General features: G+C 48.6%; 1 protein-coding gene across 2 annotated transcripts in view; it reads right to left on the bottom strand.

The window, feature by feature from the left end:
- ST3GAL3 (ST3 beta-galactoside alpha-2,3-sialyltransferase 3) overlaps window positions 1-24,561 on the bottom strand; it is a 226,482-nt gene that overhangs the window by 193,565 nt on the left and 8,356 nt on the right. For both annotated transcript variants that reach the window (XM_058680079.1, XM_004591485.3), the window contains exon 2: window positions 10,848-10,992. In XM_058680079.1, coding sequence (XP_058536062.1) covers window positions 10,848-10,962 — 115 coding nt within the window. In that variant the 5' untranslated portion in view covers window positions 10,963-10,992. The remainder of the gene's footprint in view (window positions 1-10,847; window positions 10,993-24,561) is intronic.

Here is a 24,561-nt window from a genome sequence, read left to right as displayed (position 1 = left end):
ACAGGGTCCCAAGGCTTTGGGTCATTCTCAACTGGTTTCCCAGGCCACAAGCAGGGAGCTGGATGGGAAGCCAAGCTGTTGGGATTAGAACCAGTGCCCATATGGGATACCGGTGCATTCAAGGCAAGGACTTTAGCCACTAGGCCACTGCATGAGGCCTGGTTTATGTTCTTTTAATACATGTATTTTTATATAATTTTTCTTCTTAGCTTTATTAAAAATTTATGTATAGTAAAACTGTATTACTTTAAGTGATACAATTTGAAGAGTGTTGACAGTTGTACACACTGTGAAGCCAATAACACAATCAAGATATAGGCCATTTCTGTCCATCTTAAGAACTTCCCGGGCCCGGCGGGCGTGGCCTAGCGGCTAAAGTCCTCACCTTATACACACCAGGATCTCATATGGGAGCTGGTTCTAATCCCAACAGCTTGGCTTCCCATCCAGCTCCCTGCTTGTGGCCTGGGAAAGCAGTTGAGGACAGCCCAAAGATTTGGGACCCTGCACCCGCATGGGAGACCTAGAAGAGGTTCCTGGTTCTCGGCTTTGGATTAGCGCAGCACCAGCTGTTGCGGTCACTTGGGGAGTGAATTAATGGATGGAAGATCTTCCTCTCTGTCTCTCCTTCTCTCTGTACATCTGACTTTGTAATAAAAATAAATAAATCTTAAAAAAAAAAAAGAACTTCCTGAATCCGGCACAATGGCTCAGTGGCTAAATCGTTGCCTTGCATGTGCCAGGATCCCACATGGGCTTTGGTTCATGTCCTGGCTGCTCCACTTCCCATCCCTGTTCGTGGCCTGGGAAAGCAGCAGAGAAGAGCCCAAAGTCTGGGGATCCTGTACCCAGTCTGTGGGAGACCTGGAGGAAATTCCTGGTTCTCAGCTTTGGATCTGCTTAATTCCAGCCACTGTAGCCGCTTGGGGAGTGAACCAGCAGACAACAGATCTTCCTGTTCTCTTTGCAATACATCCTTCCCTTCCCTGTCAACATGTGCCTTTTGTGTTTCTTTTGCTCAGAAAGATGAGCTGGGTTTTCATACATGATGCTGTATTGTGCTTGTTCCCTGTATAGTGCTGAATAGTAACTCTATTACACAAATACACAACACTGTGCTCATCCTTCATTTGCTGATACACACTTGGGTTATTTCCAGTTTGGGAACTACTGGGAGGTCAAAGAGCTGTTACCAGCACTCTCACACAGGTCTTTAGGTGGACAAATGCTCACACTGATATCATGTGAATGTGGAGGACGTTTGTCCTAGCAGGCAAGCCACTGTGGCTGGGATGCCCACATCATCACGTCAGAGTGCGGCAGCTCAAGTCCGGGGCTCCATTTCTGACTCTGTGCTGACTCATATATCTACTTTCAAAAGGTCTTTTCAAACTCATTTTGCAATGTTCCATTTGTTTCTTTCTTGGATCTGTAAATCCATGTGTTTTTCAAAAAATTATGGAAGTTTTAGCTATTATTCCTTTAAATTACCTTCTTGTCCAATGCTCACACTAAGTTTATTTAGTCATTTTTACTTGAAAGGAAAAGCCAGACATCTACCTACCAGTTCACTGCCCAAATAACCGTAATAGCAAGGGCTGGACCAAGCTGAAGTCAGGTGCCAGGAGCTCCATCCAGGTCCTCCACATGGGTGGTAGAAGCTCGTGTACAGACACAGCAGCAGGAAAAGCCAAGTCAGAAGCAGGACCCAACCCCAGACAATCTGATGCGACATGTAGGTATACCAAGCAGTGACTTAGCATGCTGTGCCACAATCCCCCCTCCAATTCTCTGATGTTATCCCACGGGTCCCTGGGACTTTATTCATATTTCTTCTATATTTTTTGTATGTTCAAATTGGATATTTTCTATTATAATCTCTTTAAATTCATTGAGTTCTATTATATCCAAGCTAAGTGAAATCAACACTTCAGTTACTACACTTTTCAGTTCTAGAATGTGTATTTGGTTCTCTTAAATTTCATTTATCTGCTGAGACTAATTATTGTTCAATGCATTGACTTTTTTGAAAGCATTTTTATCCCCAGCTGTAAGTAACAGCCTAGCTACCTTTACCTAGGCAAGTGTTGTTACACTGCTAGAGGAAAAGCAGCCAACAGGTAACAGGCATTCTGGACCTGATTAATGCCAAATTTCCGTTAACTATACCAGTATGCCAGCAAAGCTGTTTGTTTGTTTGTTTAAAGATAAGTGGGGAAGACAGGGAACTACAGACCAGGACATGCCACCCCAACCCCCACCCAGAGTGTGGAGGGCAGAGTGGTTGCAGATTATCTGGGAAAGAGGTATGGGGACATATTGGAGTAGGATCTGCTAAGGGCATGTTTGACAGGGAAGGAATGATTTCTGGGATCTTCCACGAATCAGGCCACTGCACTCACAGGTAGGCAAGGGAGCTGAGATAGAGTGGTTTAGAGGGGGAAAACCAGAGCGCATGTCTGGATCAGGCACCTGAACATGTGGAAGACCAGGGCTGGCCTAAATAGCATTACCCACCACCTGCTGGCACTTGCAAAAGCTGGAACTAGGGGCATGCCTGGCTATACTAGGTGGTGGTTAATCACCTGTGAGTGTCAAAGCAGAGAGTGGGCTATGTCAGGCTGGACTGTAGCACCCATCAGAACACAAGAGAATTGGATCTGGGGGCAGATTCTGTAGGGTAATTATGGGCTTGCCACTGTGGGACTGCAGCACCTGCCAGTTCACACAGAACTGAGGGTGGTGACAGGCTGTGCCGAGCTGGACCAAGGAACTCACCTGACAGAAACCCACCTGACTGACGCAGGGACTGGAACTGGGAAAAGGCCGGTGGGGCCAGGCTGCAGCACCCACTCACACATGCAGGGGCGAGATGGAGGGCAGACCGTGCCACGCAGGGCCGCTGCCCCTGCTGGCACACAGGAGATCCAGAGCTGGGAGCAGGCCTGCTAGGAGAACTTGAGAAACATCCCTACTAGTCCACAGCTCCCTTCGGAGAGCACAGGACCCAGACCTGGGACCGACACAGGCCAAGCCAAGCAAGGCTGTAGCACTTTCAGCATTTGTGTGAGCCAGGTCAGGGGATAGGCTGGGCTGTGCCAAGTCATAGCACCCACTGGCACACACAAGAGCCAGAAAAGGGTGTGGGCCATGCCAGGCTGGGTCGAAGCACCTGCCACCACATGTAAGACTCAGGGCTGGGAATGGGCCTGGTAGGGGAACTCTGGAGACTGCTAGGCTGCAGCTCCCACTGGTGAGTGTGAAAACTGGAACTGCAGTCAGAGCGAGCTGGGCAAGGCTGCAATATCCATTAGCATGAATGCAGGCTAGGTCTGGGCGTAAGCCAAACTGGGCTGGGTAATAGTACCCACTGGTGCTTGTGAGAGCCAGAATGGGTGTGGGACAGACCGGGTTAGGCCATGGCACCCTCTGGGTCAAACAAGAGCTGGCTCTTTAGTGGGTCAAGCTGGGCTAGGCTATGGCACCCATCAGCGAGAGCCAGAAGGGGAACAGGCCAGTTGGGCTAGGCTGCAGTACCCAACGGTGAGTGCCAAGACTGGGGGTCAGCCATGTCAGTCTAGGCAACAGCACCTGTCAGTACATGAAGCACCTGGGGCTGAGAAGAGGCCTGGCAGGGGAACTTGGGGAAATCCCTGCTGGGCACGGCTCCTGTTGGCAAATATGAAAGCTGGGGCTGGGAGCAGGCTAGACCAGAATAGGCTGTAGCACCTGTTGGCACATGTGTGAGCTGGGTCTAGGGGCAGGCCGGGCAGGGTCAGTCCACAGCACATATTGGCATAAGTGAAAACCAGGTCAGGGTGCAGGCCAGACCAGGTTGGACCACAACACCTTCCAGTTCACATGAGGGCTGGGGGTGGGCCTAACTCAGCTCGACTAGGCTGCTGCACCCACCAGTGACAACTGGGACTGGGGGTGGGCCAGGATAAGCCAGGCTGTGGCAACTGCTGCTAAGTGCCAAGACTGGGGGCAGACCATTCCAGACTGAAACACAGCACCTGCTGGCACACACAAGACCCAGGGCTGAGAGCAGGTTTGGTAAGGGAACTTTAGGGACTCCCTTGCTGAGCTGCTGCTTCCACTGGTGAGCAAGAGAGCTAGGACTGGGTGTGGGACAGGCTGGGCTAGGCTGCTGTTTCCACTGGAGCCAGAATGGTTATAGGCCAACTAAGCTAGGCTGCAGCAGCAACTGGCAAATGCTAGGAATAGACCACAGTACTGCCACAGGTTGGACTGGCAAGTACAAGATCCGGGGTTGGGAACATGCCTGGTAGGAGATTGTGGGCACTTCCCCACTTGGCTATACCTATTGCTGATGAGCATGAGAACCAAGACTAGGGATGGGCCAGCCTGGACAGGCAGGAGCACTTATCAGGATTCATGGGGGCCAGGTCTATGGGTCAGACTGAGCTAAGCTGCAGCTAAGGTATGCATGGCAACTGGATGGCATGTGGGCTAGGTTGGGCAAGCCCACAGAGAGGCTGGCACGTGCAAAAACCAGGGCTGGGGACAGGTCTGTATTTTGGGGGTCCTGATGGTTATGTATGAGGACCGAATCTATGTTGAGCTGGCTGGGTTGGGCTGCAGCACCCAGTGGTTTGTGTGATATGAGGCTGAAGCAGAACTGACCAAGCTACATCCATTGGTTATGTGCATTGGCTGGTGCAGCTGACAAAACAAATCTGACCCTGCACCAGTTGGTACACATCAAAGTCTGAGATCACCTTAGGAGAAGTTTCTTGGACCGCTGGACTCAAACCCTGGCCACAGAGAAAATCAGAATTTTCTGACCTTGGAGTACATGTATCCGGACTGGGACTCCTCAGTTGCTGATGCCCATGCAGCAGACAACATACCCAGATACAAACAGGCGACATGATGGCCAGCAGGGGACACTGACTGCCTCATCACAGGATAGAAAACTGAACAGGCTGGACAATTCTCCTGGTCAAGCTTTATGGCATGTTACTGGGTCTGTGGATGCACTAATGTGGACTTTGTCAACCAGTAGATCTTAGAAAGATTTTTTTCAACCCTAGAGCAAGGAAACTGACTAACTGCTTCTCAGGGCTATTGAAACCACAAGTAATACCCTTGGAACATTCTTCCCCACATGGGGTCTCTAGGGCATCATCAAAGGACCAGCCCCAATTCCCGGGTGCTGACGTGATTTAACAGCAAGGAGCAGCCCTCTCCCCTCCTCCCCCACAGACACAGAAGAAGAAGAAAAGATAAAGACATGTGTGCCACCCATCGTCCTCCGTAACTGACACTCTCCACCCTAATCAGAGGTCCACATGGGCACAAATCCCTCAATTACGTAAATAATATGAAAATTAAATTGAAAAAATAATAAATTTTTTAAAAAGTGTTTTTAAATTACTATTTGAAAGGCGGAGTGACAGGGAGAGACAGAGATCTTCTTCCATCCACTGGTTCACTCCTCCTTATCCCTCCCACAGCCAGGGCAGTGTACAGCTGAAGCCAGGAGTCGGGCACTCAGTCCAGGTCTCCCACATGAGTGGCAGGACCGAGAGAGCTGGGGCCTCCCAGGTGCAGCCGCAGGAAGCTAGTCACTAGCACCTCAGTCAGCCCAAGCAGCAGCTTAACCCTCAACACCATAACACCTGCCCTGCTACTTCTACCTCGCTAGATGTGTTCACCCATTTTGTTTTCTGTATGTTCCGCTGGGACCTTCTTACCCACAGACTGGGTGTTTTTTCCCTTGAACATGAATTCTGTTTTCCTGTTACACACCTTTACTTTTTATTGATCACTAGACACTTTGAATAGGACACAGAAAGTTATGAAAATCATGATTTTCCCTCAAAGACGGCTGGTCTACCATTTCAGCGAGTAGTTCAATTGCTACGATCACCCTGAACTCGTGCAGTCCTGATTTTATGCTTAGTTATGGTGTATACAGGGAAAGCCCATTGAGTTTTTGAACCCTTTGACTTGGTGGGACTTAAACTCCCAAAGTCTGTCTTGCCATTGTCTAAAAAAGGACTTGCCACTTTCTTATCATTGGGGGCAGTCTCCCTAGACCACAAGCCAGACATGCCAGCCTCCATTTTATTTTTAAGATGAAAAACTTATATTATAATATCCTTTGTCTATTAAGCTCAATTTTACCTGCATTTTCCTAATATCAAACTGGTTTCTAGTTACTTGTAGATGGTATTCTGCAAAGCAATCACATCAGTAATGCATATTTTATAATTTCTCTGTCTGTACTCATGTAAATATGGGCACAATAACACGAACACAGTTGCTGTAATTGATAAATGCAGTAGCATTAATTTTTAAAGGTCCCATAACACAAAAAATTAATTTCATGAAAGATTCACTTTAATGTATTAATAAAAAACGAATATGATCTAGAATTAATAAATTAAAATATGCAAAAAGCTAGGGTAGCTGTTTAGGACAGCAGGTAAGACAGACTTTGGATCTTGACATCCCACACCTGAGCACTGGAGCTCCAGCTCCGCTTCCTAGTCCAGCTTTCTGCTGATGGGGCCTGAGAGAGGCAGCAGAGGACAGTCTGAGGACCTGGGTGATGCCACCCACATCTGAGACCTGGGCTCGGTCCTGGGTCCCTGGCTGCTGCGGGCATTTGGGGAACAGATGGCATGATTCTCTACACAGTCAGATAAATAAAATATGTATTTTTAAACACCTTGAGCCTCTTTCCCATAACCATGTAGGAACTTCAACAGGTAACCAGAGTCAGTTATCAACATCGCTAAGAATCAAGAGAAAATAAAGCTAATGACATTTGCTTGTCAGACAAGGGGATGCCCTTGCCGCTGCTGAGAGGCATCGCAGTCTACGTGAGGGAGCCCCTCAGAAGTCTCAGCCGCCACGCCTATAACCAACACAGCCAGGAGGATCAAATGTGATCATGAACTTCCTGTTATAGCACAGACACACAGCAACACTCAAGAAACTACCCTTCTCATTTATCATCAGCATCGCCATCAAGATACTAAAAAAACACCTGCCCCGGTCACAGGGTGGTCACCTGGGTGGGAAGCTCCTTCGGGTGGCCGATCCTGGAGGGAGGGAGCCCCCTGGAATCAGCGAGCCATCCAGGGACAGCCTCATCACCCTCTGGTTAAAACAGTATGGAAACAATACTGTGCACGAGAGGTGGTTTGTGAACCTACTGAAAAGGCTTGAGAGGTCGAAAAATGAGAAAGCTGTAAACACTGACAAGCTAGCTAGTAACTAATGACAAAGGAAACACAGGTAGCAAACCACTGAAACCCGCAGCACCAGTGAACGGCCCCTCGCCACCTGTAAACCCCACGGACCTGGGGAAAGCTGTCTGGCATCACCGTGAAGGCCCTCCCGTCCCACTGTGCTCTCTCTGCTCCTCGCTCCACGAAGCAGCAGGTGAGGACTCAAGCACTGGCAGCTCTGCCAGCAATGTGGCACACCTGAGTTGAGTTCCTGGCTCCAGGCCTAGCCACTGTAAGTGCCTGGGGAACAAACGAGCAGATGGAAGCTCGCTCACTCTCTCTCCTGTTCTCTGTCTCTCACTCAAATGATAAAAGACTGATTAATTTAACATTTCTGTCTTCTTTAGAGGAAATTTTTTCCTTTTCCCCTTTTTTCCTTTTTTTTCTTCTTCTTCTTCTACCCCTCCTGACATTCAACATGTTTTCTTTAAGACCCTTTCCTCTAACTGTCAAAACCACTTGAGCAAGTATCTCAGAGCATGCCCCACATCTGGGACCTGGGGTGGGTGGGAAACCGAGTGAGGCTTCTCCCTCAATATCCCCCTTTACCTCAGATACAGATACATGAAGGAAACAATATGGACATAATAGCCTTATCCACTTTCCTACAGCCCTTGAACCTTTTTACCCTAATTAACTATGTAAAGATTGTCAAAAATATAATAAAAAATGAAAAAAAGACTTTCCTCTTTTTATCAAGATTACAGAATTAACCTATTTAATATACTGTTCAATAAAACAATCAACATAAGCTTTTTGTTTCACTTAAAAATTTATTTATTTACTTGAAAGACAAGGGGTTATGGCGTAGTAAATAAAGCCTCCACCTGTGGTGCGGGCATCCCATAAGGGTGCTGGTTTGAGTCTCAGCTGCTCCACTTCCAGTCCAGCTCCATGCTAATGTTTCTGGGAAAGCAGTGGAGGATGGCTCAGATCTTTGGGTCCCTTCCCCTGGTAACCATGTCAGAGACCCAGATAAAGTTCCTGGCTCTGGACCAGCCCAAATTTAGCTGTTGTGGCCATTTGGGGAGTGAACCAGTAGATAACAACTGTATCTTTTAAGCAAAAATACACAATGGTTGAACAGGCATTTGGACTGGCTGGATAGGCAGTAGGACCCTCCAAAGCGTGGGCTGGATAGTGGGGTTGGTTGGGCTGAGCTAGGCTGTAGCACCCACTAGTAAATACAAAAGCTGAATGGGAGGCAAGACAGACTGGACAAGTCTGCTGCACATACCAGCATGTACAGAAACCAAGGCTGGGGACAGGCTGGTGGGGTTGTTGGGAGTCACTCTGACTAGGCTTCACTTCCCACTGCTGTGCATGAGGGTTGAGTGTGTGATAGTAGGACTGGGCCGGGCTGCAGCATCTACTGGGTTGTGTATAAGATGGGGCTGGGGATAGAACTGACCTGGCAACTGCAACCACCAGTGTGTGTGTAGACTGAACCAGACCCCATACCTGCTGGCACACACAGGAGTCAGGCCTGGGGTCATCTTTGGTGAGGCTTTTTGGGGGACCCTTCCCAGCTGGACCCCTGGACTCAAACTTCAACCACAGGGAAAATCACAGGATCTGTGGTCTGACCATGGAATGCACGTGTCAGAACAGGGCCTCCTCAGTTGCTGAAGATGTAGTAGACAACATGCCATGATGCATATGAGGGATATGGCAGTCCACTGGGGCCTGCAGAGGACGTCCAGTACCATAGCAGAGGATGGACGGCAGAACAAATTGGACAGCTCTCCCAGTCAAGCTCTAAGAGGTATCTGGGCAAAAGTAGACTCTAAAGTGGACTGTGTCAGCCAATGGACCTTGGAAGGATTTCCTCAACCTTGGATCAATGAAATCATCAGCATCTCAGAACTATTGAAACCATTTCAGCAGTAGCCTCACAGCATGCTCTGCATCGGAGACCCTGGGCTGACCTCGGGAGGCTGTCCCACATCCCTGGGCACTGATGCGGTTAGGGTGCTGGGTGAGGCCCTCTGTCTTTCTCTCTCCCCTTCCCCCAGACACAGAAAGAAGGAAAAGAAAACTGGAAACAGTTGTCTCATCCATTATCCCCTATTCCTCCACTACCCCCACCCTAATCGGTGGCCCACTTGGGTATGCATCCTTCTCAACTACATAAATATCATCAAAAATAAAATTAAATAAATAGATAATACAATGTAACACAGAGATTTTTTAAAAAGGGAGGAGAAAGAGTAGGAGAAGGAAAGAAGAAGGGATAAATGAATGACAGTGAGACTCTCTTCATCTAATTCACATCCCAAATGGAAGCAGTCAGGGCTGCGCCAGGCTGAAGCCAGGTGCCCTACGGTATCAGGAGCCCAAGCACTTGGCTCACCTTCCACCGCCTCCCCAGAAGCACAGGCAGGAAGCTGGGTGAGAAGCGGGGCAGCCAAGATACAAACCAATATGAGATGCTGGCAACAAGCAGCAACTTACCCCATTGTATCCCATGTCAGTCCTGAATTCCAATAAGCCCTTGAAAACACTGAGTAACTACTGATACGTATAAGCTAAGCATTTAAGACTCACATGATGTATATAAAAGAAATTAAAGATATATGTTTTTAAATTGGCATGAAGCTGCCTCAAGAGAGAAGCAACTGAACTATTTCCCAGAACAGTCCTCATGTCAGGGACTCAGTGCACTAGAAGGCCAACTGCCAGGCGCCTCTTCCAACTCATTCTAACCTTGTGCCTAGTGCTAACTCAAGTCTCAGGTGAGTTTCCCACTGGTCACTGGGCAACACACCACTGGAATGACATCTGGCCACCTAGTTATCTCCTGCATTAAGCTCAGAAAACCACAAGACAAAACAACCTCGAGCAAAATGACTTGTGGCCATTGCGTGACACTTGAAGCTTCAATGCAGATGGGGCCGATCAGGGGACGCCTAGTCACGGGCAGTGTGTGGATGTGCAGAGAGCAACTCTGAGAGGATGAGGTCACGTGGAAATCACCATACATCCCCCTCAGGAGACCAAACTCACAAACGGAAGAGAACGACTTCCGGGCAAGGAAAGGAAGCCAGGCCTGTGGAGAGGCACAAGTGCAACACTCCAAGGTTAAAAAAAATGAAGTAGACAAAATTTCCTTAAGAGAAGCCAGAGACAATCCTAAATGGAAGAGTCAAGAACAAAGGTAAAAATCAGTGTCTTGACGGCACAAGAACAATCAACCTTAACATCAAACTGAAATGGCAATAAATGGCAAGTGAGAGCAGCCACATACTGTCAAAAACCTGAGAACAGAAGTCTTCGAGGGCTAGCAGAATGGGTATAGAACAGGCAGAGCCTGGGTTTTTAACAGAATAACGACGCATCCTCCCTGGGTCAGCAGAGGAGGTTGAGTCTCACCACGGCATGCAGTTATCAAAACACGCCAAAGTGCTCAGCCTACGCCACCTACGACGGCAGGCAGCTGCTAAGCCTGTGTCCCAGAAATGCCCAGTCTACTTGCACTGCCCCATCTCGGAAACAGAAATGACAGCACCGCCACCACATGGAAAAACCAGAAGAGACCCGCAACAGGCTTTCTGCTGCGGTGGCTGCAATGCCCATACTTACTTGAGTCCTCCCACTGGAGTAAGTGCAGTTTCCACGCAGAGTAATACAAGAACCCCAGCACAAGGAAGAGGCAGAGGGCTAGCAGCAGATTGCGCACAAACACCAAGAGTCCCATCTTCACATGATTTACAAATTCCTACATGACCTAAAAAAAAAAAAAGACAGACTGTCAGAGGAAAGGATGTCCAAACGCACCAATGCCACGTCGCCAATGAATCGTGCCATGGTGCTGTCCAAGGTGCTCAGCCCCATTGCAGGGAACAACGGAAGTCGGCCGTCGGCTGTGCTCCTGAGCTCCACCCCTCACCGGCATCCACTCAGCACCCTGGTTCTGGCCATCCTAACGTCCCAAAGAAATCTCAGCACGTGGCCCTTCCCCACCTCCATGACCCTGGTCCACAACATCACTGTGTCCCCACAAACAAGCTGCCTTGCCTCTTGACACTTTCCATGTGGCGCAAGGGGTAGGTTCTCAATTGCACACCATCTGCAAATGCCACACCCCAGCACTGCCCCAACACAACAACCCCAGTCATTTCAAACACCACAAACATGTTATTTCAGATTTCTGGAGGTCAAGTCTGAGTTAAGTGCAGCTCCACTGGGTCCTTTCTTTGCTTAGACTTGCAGGGGTGAGGGGCATCGGGACCTGTTAAGACAAGGCCAGGTGGGACACAAAACCCCATACATTATGATAGGTTGTTTTTAAGACTTATTTTATGTTTATTAAAAAGTTAGATATACAGAGAGGAGGAGAGACAGAGATCTTCTGTCCACTCCCCACGTGATCACAATGGCTGGTGCTGAGCCAATCTGAAGCCAGGAGCCCAGAACTTCTTCCGGGTCTCCCACATGGATGCAGAGTCCCAAGGCTTTGGGCTGTCCTCGACTGCTTTCCCAGGCCACAAGCAGGAAGCTGGATGGGAAGCGGGATCGGGATTAGAACCAGTGCCCACATGGGATCCGGCACATTCAAGGCAAGGACTTTAGCGGTCAGGCTTTGAGAGGCCCACAAACGATGTTGTAAATATCCACGTGGCCCAGAGCAGAGCCAAGAAAGGCTCCCCAGCCCCAACTCCAGAGTCTCACAAGGCTAAACTGCATCTTTCTTGAGGCTTTGAGGAGAATCCATGTCCACGTGCGTGCCGGCTGCTGACGGTACACAGTGCCTAGCAGCTGCTGTCTCCTTACTGGCTGCTGGTCGGGCGTGGGGAGGATGGGCAGCTTCAGTCCTATGGTCCTGCCCAGGCCCTCCCCAAGGACCCTCCTGTAGCCAGCTTAAGTCCCTTTTACTCTTTGAATCTCAGCATCTTTCCTACTGTCTTGCTTCTCCCCGAAGCGGAGTAAACATCTTTGCTTTTCAGGGCTCCCATGATTACACTGGGTCCTCCTGAATAATTCATAACCCGTTCCCTATTTTCAGATCCATCTGCAAAGTCCCTTCTGTCTTGGCAGGTAACGGATTGATGGCTTCCAGGGGTCAGCGAGTGGTTATCTTCAGGAGGCTGTTCTGCCAAACACATCTGTCATTAAACTCTCCATGCCTCTGAATAAACCAATTGCTTCTGACCAAGCCTCTGTTTACTTTCCCATCCAACCCCTGCTGTCCCCAATCTCATTTGTGCCCTGTTCTTTAGTCATTCCTCCTATTGCCTTGACCCCTGCCTTGCTGTTTCTCTCCTTAAGGCCTGGCCTGGAATATATTTGCTACACAACCTCATAGTGCACTGGCTGTGTGTCCTTTGAAAATCAAGTCAGTTGTCTTGGTCACAAAGTAAGAGAAATAAGTGCAAAGAGCGGGAGGGTAAAAATATTCTAATGTTCAGATTACATGTAATTCTCCACCTGGAAAAGCCAAGAAGAGTCATCTGAAAAACTACATGTGGAAGGAGGGCAGGCATTTGGCACAGCGGTGTAGACCTGCCTGGGACACTGGCGCCACCTGCTGGAGAGTCTGGGATCAAGCCTCCCCAGCACTACTTAGAAACCCAGCCTCCTGCTAAGGCACACAGTGGGCTAAGGCACACAGTGGGCTAAGGCACACAGTGGCAGGCGGCCAGGATGCCTCAAACAGGAATCCTGGTTGCAGCCCGGCCCTGCTCTGGCTGCTGCAGCCATCTGAGGAGTGAACCAGCAGACAGCAGAACTCTCTCCCTCTCTCTGCCTTTCAAATAAAAAATGAAAACAGACTACAATTTCTAAAACACACTAGAACAGAAAGATTAGTAAAGTAGATGGTTGATAAATTGTTTTATAAATATAAACAGCTTCCTAAAAATTATAATAGTAAAATATCCGGTTGGAAAATATAAGGTTAGAACACTTCATTTATAACAAAATCTATAAAATACCTAAGCATAAACTTAGGAAGAGATAAGCAAGGTTTTCATCAAAGGACTTTAAAAAATTCTGAGTAAACTAGGTGAAATAACAGGATGTTTCTTATAATACAGTTTTTAAAATTTGAGAGCTAGCAAGACAGGGCAGAGAAACAGAGACAGATGCTCTCCCCATTTTAGCCCACTCCACCCCCAGCCGCTGGTCCCCTCCCCAGATGCCTGTGACAGCTAGGACTGGGCCAAGGGCAAAACCTGGAGGTGGCAGTACAATCTAGGTTTCCCACAACCATGGCAAAAACCCAGGTACTGAACCTACTGCTCCCCAGGTACCATTAGTAGGAAGCTGGGATACTATGACAGGGGACTCAGGCATCTTAACCACCAGGTCAAATGTCTGCCCCTACAACAGGTTCCTAAGTAAGAAGACTCCGCATCCTGAAAAGTCAGTTCTGTACGAATTCACTTGAAGTCAATTCCAAACCCAGAATGTTTTTTTATTTAAGATTATTTATTTTTATTAGAAAGTCAGATTTACAGAGGAGGAGAGATAGAGAGGAAGATCTTCTGTACACTGATTCACTCCCTAAGTGGCCACAACGGCTGGAGCTGAGCCAATCTGAAGCCAGGAGCCAGGAACATCTTCTGGGTCTCACAAGTGGGTGCAGGATATTAAGGCTTTGGGCCATCCTCTACTACTTTCCCAGACCACAAGCAGGGAGCTAGAAGGAGAGTAGAGCAGCCGCAACATGAACTGGCACACATATGGGATGCCGGCACATGCAAGGCAAGGACTTTAGCCACTAGGCTATTGCTCTGGGCTCCCCAGAACAATTCTGAACTTGGATCTAAAGGTAATCTGAAGAGTTCAAGCCAAAAAAAAAAACAAGGTAATGATAATAATAATATTGTAATAATAATATTGTAATGAAAATTTACCTTACCAGATCCCAGAAAACCAACTCAAAGCTGTAATTATTAAAACGGATGGATCCTACCAATGGGAAAAAAAGAACACATAGATGAATGGAACAGGATAGTCTGTCCAAAGCTGGGAGCCAGGAGTTTCCTCCACGACTCTCACATAGGTGCAGCGGCCCAAGGGCCTGGGCCAGCCTCTGCTGTTTCCCCAGGTCTCTAGCAGGGAGCTGGGTTGGAAATGGAGCAGTCAGGACACAAACCAGCATCGATATGGGATGCTGGTGCTACAGGAATAAGCTTAGGAATATGCTTAGGAATAAGCTTAGGAATATGCCACTGTACTGGTCCCATATTTATTAGAAGTTTTAAGGGCTGCCCCCATAACTTCCTATATTAAAACAATCAAGCAACATGGTGAAGAAATGCTCACTGGTGGACTCTTTCAGGAGCGATTCAACTGTCATGTGCCTTAACCCAGCAGTAACACCCTAAAACAAGAAAAACACCTACTTGGATATTTGCTGGCAACACTGACCACGACAGTTTAAATGTCCACCACTGAAGAACCTGCCACAGGCTGTTGGCCAGCGTGCACAGTGACTGCAGTGGGGATGCTCGTGGGACACGAGGGGACAGGATTCTAAAAAGCCATGTAAATGGCATACAGCAAGCAGCAAGGAACTAGCAATGGCAGGGGGCAGTTTCTGCCCCTCTTCTAGGCCTGAGTGGGCAACAGAAGAGACAAGTGGCATCGGGGACCCAGCAGGAGATGCGTGAAAAAGAGGAGGGGCCACCAGGAGAGCAAGTGTGAGGACCACAGCTGCTCCTAGGACCATGGCAAGGGGTGGTGAGGGGAGACAAAGCACTCTTGACCTCTCACCTCTTTCCCCCTGACCTCTGGGGGTGCCTATGCGATTGGAAGCTGGAAGGCAAGGAATCCCACAAGAGGCAGGAGGAGAACAAGTACAGGACAAGCCATATCCGTCAGAACGAAGGGCACATCCCAGTATGGGCCAATGTGGGAAAACATCCAGAGGCCCCTGCCAACAAAGCCATCCCTTGTAGAATGGCAAGCAAACACAAGGTCCCATATAGACAACAACACACAGTGCCAACAGGAACATTAAAAATTAAATATTAACCACACACAAAAGAACACACATCCAACTCTGAAAAGGGCAATGGGAGGGAACATTTTTCACAACCCATGTGTCTGCTCACACATTTATTTTCTTTTCATGTTTGTAAAAGTAAACCTTGACCTAGAAACCAGAGAACAGCACAAAGGACATCTAACCTGCCACCCCACCGCCCCCCAAACATCTAAAACTGGGAGGTATACATGGCCCATGGGTAAAGGCAGTGGCTCCTGGGGAGGCTGGAACGGCTTTCTCCTGTCCTGAATGCAGATGTGGCCTCTGGATCGCCTCAGCTGTCCATTAACCAAAACTCACAGCAGACGCGCAGCAGCCAGTGAGCAGATTCGCCCAGTCATTTAACCAACGCCACAGTGAACAGCCAAAACTACCAGCTGCTTTACTTTGTTTTTTCTATTAAGAAAAACAACCTTCCGGGGCCCAGCGCCGTGGTCTAGCGGCTAAAGTGCTCGCCTTGAAAGCCCCGGGATCCCATATGGACGCCGGTTCTAATTCCGGCAGCTCCACTTCCCACCCAGCTCCCTGCTTGTGACATGGGAAAGCAGTCGAGGACTCCCCAAAGCCTTGGGACCTTGACCTGCATGGGAGACCTGGAAGAGGTTCCTGGTTCTCGGCTTCAGATCTGCGCAGCACCGGCCTTTGCATTCACTTGGGGAGTGAATCATCAGATGGAAGATCTTCCTCTCTGTCTCTCCTCCTCTCTGTATATCTGACTTTGTAATAAAAATAAAAATAAATCTTTTTTTTTTTATTTTTTAAAGTAAAACGACCTTCAATGGCAGGCATTTAGAGCAGCAGTTAGAACGCCAGCAACCCATGTCAGGGTTTCCAGCCCGGAGAGCCAGCTCTGCTCCCACTTTTAGCTTCCTACTGATGCCCCCGAGGATGCACCAAGTGATGGTTGCCGTACTTGGGCCCCGGCCACCCAGACAGAGACCTGGCCAGAGTCCCCGCTCCCAGCTTCTCTCTGGCCCAGTCCTGGCCATTGCGCATTGTGTGCACAGATGAAGAAATCTGCAGACATCTGGACAGTGACACAGCAGATCTGAGATCTCTCTCTCTTCCTGTCTCCCTCTCAAATCGAAGTAATAAACAAGAAAAACGACCTTTTACTGAAGACAGCAGAACAAACACCCTAAAGAAGCAACTGATTTCTCAAAAAAAAAAAAAAGATATGCAAATGAGTAAATGAGAGGTCAAAAGGCAGCACATGGACAGGGCTCCACGGCACGCGGGCAGGGCCCCACGGCACATGGGCAGGGCTCCACGTGCAACACCGGCATCCCCTATGCACGCTGGCTCAGGGCCCAGCTCTTCTACTTCCCATCCTGCTCCCTAACACACCTGGGAAAAGCAGCAAGGGATGGACTGAGCGCCTGGGCCCCTGCCACCCACATGGGAACTGGATGAAGCTCCTGACTCCTGGATTTGGCCTGGCCCCATGCCAGCCATTGCAGACATCTGGGGAGTGAATCAGCAGGTGGAAGATATCTCTGATACATTCTCTCATTCTCTCTCTCTCTCTCTCTCTCTCTCTCTCTCTCAAATAAGAAGAAGGAAAAAAAAAAAAAAAAAGGAGCAGTAGCAGTTACAATCTTCCATACCAGGGGAACAACATCCCAAGATCTTGAAAGTTAAAAACAAAGCAATTCAGGAGCAGGCGTTGGGGCACAGGAGGTAAAGTTATCGCTTCGACGCTGGCATCCCATACGGGCACTGGGTTGAGTCTCCATTCCCACTGCAGTCCCTGCTAATGGTCTGGGAAATGCCGAGGAAAACGTCTGCACCTAGGTCTTGGTTTGTAAATCCATTCTCCTCTCACTAAGGATCCAGGATCCTTGGGAGAACGGCCGACCCCAGGAGTCCAGAGAAGACAGAAGGATGAGCCTCTGTCCTGTGCTGCTTGCGAGGAGAAGGCTCAGGGAGAGGGTATGTCCACTGGAAAGGTGGCCAACTGGAGGGCTCCTACCTGCGAGATCTGGGGAAAGTTAGCCCCAATGTAAAGACAGACAGCAATAAATCATTACGCACTACATAAGAATCTAATCAGGATGAAAAGAGGAAAGGTCTCATGAAGCAACTCATCAGGGCAGGAGGAATAAGGCCTTTCAGAAAAACTGTCGCCTAGGGGCCTGCGTCATGGTGTAAGTGGCTAAGCTTCTGCCTGCAGGGCCAGGGTCCGATATGGACACTGATTAGAAGCCAAGATGGCTCTACTTCTGATCTGGCTCCCTGCTAATGTGTCTGGGAAAATAGTGAAGGATGGCTCAAGACCTTGGGCCCCTGCACCACATGGGAGACCTGGAAGAAGCTCCTGATTCCTGATCAACTCAGTTCTGGCTGTTGCAGCCACTTGGGGAGTGAGCCAGCAGAAAACCCCTCTCTCTGTAAGCTCTGCCTTCAAATAAAAATAAATCTTTAAAAACAAAAAAAAAAAATCGCCTTTAATCAACATTGTAATAATAATTCAACTAAGAAACAAGGAACATCAAAGGAGGCTAAAATGCACAGGTCGACGTTTTACGAGAAACGGGCAATGACAACGGTTCTCAAGTAGCATTTTCCAGAATGCTCACTCATCACACGGGGCCAACGGCAGCTTTCCAATGAGAAATCCGGTAGGCACATGCACAGCTCAGCTCCAGGACATATGGGGGTTCTCCTTATCAGTTCTGCAGCTTTTCTGCAATCATTTCAACATAGAAAGTTAAGAAGGACGGGAAACAAAGTATTCAAGGAAAAAAGGCTCAAGTGAATATCCAAACAAGTTTACTCATTTTTCACAGTTTACAAAAAACAACTTAGTGACATGCAGAAATGCTTATGATACAGCATTGAAAGTGAAAAGTAAGAGGAGAGAAGCACACACTATGATAGGGAAAAGAGAAAGACTACAACGAAAACACAGCAAAGTGTTAACAGTCGCTGCAAGAGGGAATTTGTGCTGTGGGCAAGTGCATGGTCCCTGGGCGGGGCCAGAAGAAAACCACATGCAAGCTGCGGCTGCTCCCAGGCAGCTGCGTGCAGCGCCCACCGACATGCAGCAGACTGTACCCTTCCTACTCACAGGCTGACTCAGCTCCCGCCCGAGGCTGACACCCACAAGTGCCAGCTGCCCAGAGGCTGCAAGGCCCAGGACCCAAGGACTAAAAGGCTGACTTCCTTCTTCCCCTTCACTCTAGCTCACTCTGATCTCGTCGGCTTCTCAGCGCCCCCATCACCCCAGACGCTGACCACCGACCCCTAAACTGCCAAGCCCACTGGATCCTCTACCAGCTTCTGTGATCTGACCTTATCTGGCATCTGGAACCACGGCAGGTGGCACAGTGGTCTAAAAGCCTTTTGCCACCTCCTCTGCCTTGCTACCACTGACTTATCTTTTAGGACTCAGTTCAAGTCTTAGCTCTCTCTGGAAACTCCCTTCTTCGCAGCCGAAACATCCTGTGCTTACTTCCATCAGAGCACTTAGAAGACGTCTTGTGTCTGAGCACATAATTTGAAAGCAGGATCTATAACTGGGATCTGTACGTCGCCAGCAGTTACCAGCATAATAATTCATATCCAGTAACACCCAACAAGTAATTGTTTAAGGATAAAATAAATTAATATTTTTCTAATTACATGCCCCAGCTCAAGGCTCAACTGATGAAATTTTGACACATTCCAGAAAGTAACAAACTAGAGGTATAATACATATGCATGTATACACAGCTCAGATACATGAATAAAATCTGTCTACATATGTATTTCATGGAAAATATATATTATGAAAAAAACACTATGAATTTCAAACACATTTTGTACCAATATAAACATTATTCAATTTTTTCACAAACTTTTTTTAAATATTTATTTTTTTCATTGCAAAGTCAGATATACAGAGAGGAGAGGAGAGACAGAGAGGAAGATCTTCCGTCCAATGATTCACTCCCCAAGTGAACGCAACAGCTGGAGCTGTGCCGATCCGAAGCCAGGAGCCAGGAACTTCCTCCAGGTCTCCCACACGCGTGCAGGAACCCAAGGCTTTGGGTCGTCCTTGACTGCTTTCCCAAGCCACAAGCAGGGAGCTGGATGGGAAGTGGAGCTGCCGGGATTGGAAATGGTGTCCATGTGGGATCCCGGTGCATTCAAGGTGAGCACTTTAGCCGCTAGGCCACTGCACCAGGTTACAAACTTTTTGAAATGCTTTTCCATATTAACAACAATTGTAAATGTAGAGAAGCTCTGGGTACTGTCTTATGCTTTATTTATTTTTGCTTATTTTTTTGAAAGGCACAGGGACAGAGAACTCCCACCCATTAGTTCACCTTCCAAATACCTGCAACAGCCAGAGGTAGGCCAGGTAAGGAGCCTAGAACTCAGTCTGAGTCTCCCATGTGGGTTTCAGGCACACGAACCATTCGTCACCTGCTGCCTCCCAGTGTGCACATCAGCAGGAAGCTGAAATTGGAAGGCGACCTGGGACTCAAACCCAGGCATGCCAATGCGGGATGCAGGTGCACCCAAGCTGTGTCAGCCACCCAGGCTTTCCTTCTCATTCTACAGCTATCCCCGTGGCAGTGCCAGCCGCTTTCACAATCTCACTCACAAGCATGATGTTGAATGTCTCAAACCAGCTGTTTGCTCCAGCTACTCCCTCCGAGTTCCCATCATGTGCATGGACTCCCCACTCCATCCCCTCACCTCTGTTTTTACAGAAGCCTCCGACTTCTCTTCTGCATGTTTGCTGCCTTGAGCAAACGCAGCACCTGTGCAGGCACTCTGGTTACAAACCTGGAAACTACCCTTGAAACCTCCTGCCCACATTCACCCTCCACGTGGGAACCCTCAGTATAGGCCTCTCAGTGCTTGTGGGTTACCCACCCTTCACCTCTCCCTGCCACTGCCTTCCAGGCACCACAGCCTAACAAGTCAGCTCTCTCCAGCTCTTTCTCCACACAGCAGCCAGAGTGCTGGCCTCATTTTGCTCCCAGGCTTCAACTCTAAAAACTTCCCACTATCCTCAGGGTAAAGGCCCAAACCCAGAACCAGGCCTGGAAGAGTCGGCCCGGTGGGGCCCTGGGCTCCTCCTTCACCCCCGGCCACCTCTGACCACCTCAGCTCCCACAAGCCCACAGCATCAACCTTCTACAGGTGCCTGAACTCATCATGTCCTCCCAATGTTGGCCTAAAGTCCCACATCTCCCACCTCACTCCTCTACTAGGGCTTGGGTTAAAGATTTATTTATTTTGTACTGGAAAGGCAGATTTACAGAAAGAAGGAGAGACAGAGAAAAATCTTCCACCCGCTGGTTTAATTCCTCAAATGGTCATCAACGGCAAGAGCTGAGCTGATCTGAAGCTAGGAGTCAGGAGCCTCTTCTAGGTTTCGCACATGGGTAAAGAGTCCCATGGCTTTGGGCCATCCTCCACTGCTTTTCCAGACCATAAGCAGGGAGATGGTTAGGAAAGGGAGCAGCTGGGACATGAATCACCACCCATATGGGATCCCAGCACTTGCAAGAGGAGGATTAGCCAACTGGGCCATCACACTGAACCCAGAACTTGGGTTAAAGTTCTGTAGGGCAGTGCCATGTCTGCCACCATTCCCTCCCACAGCACCTGCCTCTCCAGAGTCTGCCACGTGGCACATTTGGAATTTCCTAAGGACTCATGTTTACAATTAATTAAAAATGTACATTCCGGGGCCCAGCGCAGTGGCTTAGTGGCTAAATCCTCACCTTGCAATGCGCCAGGGGCCCATTTGGGTACCAATTCATGTCGTGGCTACTCCACTGCCCATCCAGCTCCCTGCTTGTGGCCTGGGAAAGCAGTGGAGGATGGCCCAAAGCCTATAGGAGACCTGAAAGAAGCTCCTGGCTTCAAAACAGCTGAGCTCTGGCCACTACTGCGGCCACTTTGGGAGTGAACCAGTGGATGGGAGATCGTTCTGCCTCTGCTTCTCTCCGTACATCTGCCTTTCCAATAAAAATAAATAAATATATTTTTTTTAAAAAGTAGACATTGCAGCTACCCCATGCAGGGAATGTGTCTGTTTCATTCATTTGCACATTCTTGGTGTTCACAGACAATTTGTTTGCCCGACAGCTCAGTCAGCCATCGCACATGTGAGAAGGGGCTCTGGTCATGCAGACAATCAGACCTTATTTTAATTGACCATAAAAAGAAAATGGTATAAAAAATTTGAATTCATTGAAATAAACTCTTGCTGTTTTCAACACATCCTACCATATGGTTCTTCCCTGAACTATACCTGGCAGCCATTTTTGGGTTAGTCTAAGACATCAAAAGTTTGTTGCTCCTCAAATTTTAACCATAAGGGAGATGAACTCAATTATGACAAAATCACACAGTAAAAGGAGAAAACAAAAACAAAAACAAAAACCCTGACATAGTATTTCCAGAGCTTCTCTCCTATGGGTACCCTTGAAGTGAGCTAATTAGAGGGTTACTATAAACTATCTGCCATCCCGCTTCCCAAATCAGCTGCTGTAAAACTCAGCAATCGTTTGTGTACAATTACTTACTGGTAATGAGAGGCAGAGAGACTCTCAGAAAGAGACAAAGAGGCAGAGCTGTTCATGCACTGGGTCACCCTCCAAGAGTCCCTAACATTGAGGGGCTGGGCCAGGTCCCTGACAGGGGTGGCAGAGACCCAAGTGTGAGAGGTTAGGGTGCATGAGAGCAGGAGCCGGATTGGAAAAGAGGGCTAGGACCTGAACCCTGACACAGGATGCAAGCACCCCAAGCAGCAGCGTAGCTGCTCTGCCAAAACCTGCCCCTCAACAATGCTTAGAAAATGTTTTTTTCCTGTCTGCATGAATGGCCAAACAGATTCAAGCAGCTAATTAATACGCCATCCAAGAAATGATTCTATTCAACGGAACCGTACATTTCTTAATTACACGTCCCTGGGGTTAGCGTGTAGCACAGCAGTTAAATCACCACTTGGGATGCCTACCACACGGATCAGAGGGTTCATGTGGAGACCCAGCTCCTTTGCTTCCCGCCCTGCCCTGCCCCCAGCCAACTTCCTGCTAATGCACAACCTGGGCAGCAGGTGAGGCCAGGTACCTGGACCCCTGCCACCAACATGGGAAACCCAGACTGAGTTCCTAGCTCCGAGCTTCTGCCTGGCCCGGGTCTGGGTATTTTCAGCATTCTGGGTAGTAAACCAGCAGATGGGAGATCGGGCTCTCTGCTTTTCAAATACAATGAAAAATTTTTTTAAAAAAAGTACGGGGGTAAAAAAAAAAAAAAACATAAGGACAGGCCCGGCGGCATGGCCTAGCAGCTAAAGTCCTCGCCTTGAACACCCTGGGATCCCATATGGGCGCCGGTTCTAATCCCGGCAGCTCCACTTCCCATCCAGCTCCCTGCTTGTGGCCTGGGAAAGCAGTCGAGGACGGCCAAATGCATTGGGACCCTGCACCCGCATGGGAGACCCGGAGGAGGTTCCAGGTTTCCGGCTTCGGATCGGCGCGCACTGGCCGTTGTGGCTCACTTGGGAGTGAATCATCGGATGGAAGATCTTCCTCTGTCTCTCCTCCTCTCTGTATATCTGGCTTTGTACTAAAATACATAAATCTTTAAAAAAGAAAAAAAAATAAGGTGGCTTTTTGTTTTGTTTTGTTTTGTTTTGTTTTGTTTTGTTTAAGCCCCTGTAAGGAATAAAACAATTTACATCACTAACACTTGTGCAGCATTATAGTGTGGCCCGGATGCAGTAGTTCTAAGAATTTGGTGCAATTCAATCCAGTGAATCTTCTCAACAATCCTCTGAAAACATTTCATATAAGAGAAACGGAGGGCCCAGCGTGGTGGCCTAGCGGCTAAAGTCCTCACCTCAAATGCACCAGGATCCCATATGGGCACCAGTTCTAACCCCGGCAGCCCTGCTTCCCATCCAGCTCCCTGCTTGTGGCCTGGGAAAGCAGTCGAGGATGGCCTAGCGCCTTGGGACCCTGCACCTGTGTGGGAGACCTGGAGGAAGTTCCTGGCTCCTGGCTTCGGATCGGCACAGCTCCAGCTGTTGCGTTCACTTGGGGAGTGAATCATTGGATGGAAGATCTTCCTTTCTGTATATCTGACTTTAAAATAAAAATAAATATTTAAGAGAGAGATAGAGAGAAAGAAAGAAACTGAGGCAAAGAGAGGCTCAAGTATTCTATCCAAGACAGTCCTAACCGCAAGCCCCAGGCCCAGGACTCAAGTCCAGAAGACCTCGCTTCAACTGCACTGCTTGCCCGGATAATCTGAAAAGTTACAACAGAATAATAATTAAAAGGAACCAGCACTAATAATTAAAGTTCATTAAAAGGATAATTACAATAAGGAATGTTGCACAAGACCTACATAAAACCACTACAAACAAAATTGCAGGAGAGGAACTGGGCAAGTTGGGGGGAGGGGGGGGTGTAGCAGATGAAGACCACACCCCACACACCACCTCCCCCCAGAACTGAGAAGGCTGCAGAATGAAGACTCTCCTGGTCCAGCTACGGGACATTGTAGAAGGGCCAGGCAGATGGGCCCGGCGGCGTGGCCTAGCAGCTAAAGTCCTCTCCTTGAACGCCTCGGGATCCCATATGGGCGCCGGTTCTAATCCCGGCAGCTCCACTTCCCATCCAGCTCCCTGCTTGTGGCCTGGGAAAGCAGTCGAGGACGGCCCTGGGCTTTGGGACCCTGCACCCGCATGGGAGACCCGGAAGAGGTTCCTGGTTCCCGGCATCGGATCAGCGCGCACTGGTCCGTTGCGGCTCACTTGGGGAGTGAATCATCGGACAGAAGATCTTCCTCTCTGTCTCTCCTCCTCTCTCTGTATATCTGACTTTGCAAAAATAAAAAAATCTTTAAAAAAAAAAAAAAAGAGCCAGGCAGATATATTAAAGGGAAGCGCTCCAGGGACAAATAATACAGCCAGTACTGCTTAAATAAGGTTAGCACGCAAAAATAATGCCATCACACAAACGCAGGCTTCAATGGCAGAAAACAAAGCTGACACTGCTGAGAAACACAGTAAGACCCACAAAGGCCAGAAGAGAGGGGGAAGAAATGAGCTAGAGGCAATGTAAAACAGAAACACCTAAAAAGATTTCCCAGACAAATTCAAGATATGAAACAGAAATACACAGCAGTGAGGTGGTGTCCATGTGTCAGGGAAGACCCTGGTTGCAGCACCCAGATCCCATGTCAGAGACCAAGGCCTAGCTCACTTGACTTCCACTTCCTGCTAATGACCATGAGCCTTGGGAGGCAGCAGTGAGCAGCTCACGTTGCTGGGTTTCTGTCACCCATGTG

This window comes from Ochotona princeps, chromosome 2, assembly GCF_030435755.1.
Source record: "Ochotona princeps isolate mOchPri1 chromosome 2, mOchPri1.hap1, whole genome shotgun sequence".
NCBI classification, from domain to species: domain Eukaryota; kingdom Metazoa; phylum Chordata; class Mammalia; order Lagomorpha; family Ochotonidae; genus Ochotona; species Ochotona princeps.
This window is presented reverse-complemented; position numbering and strand designations above follow the sequence as displayed.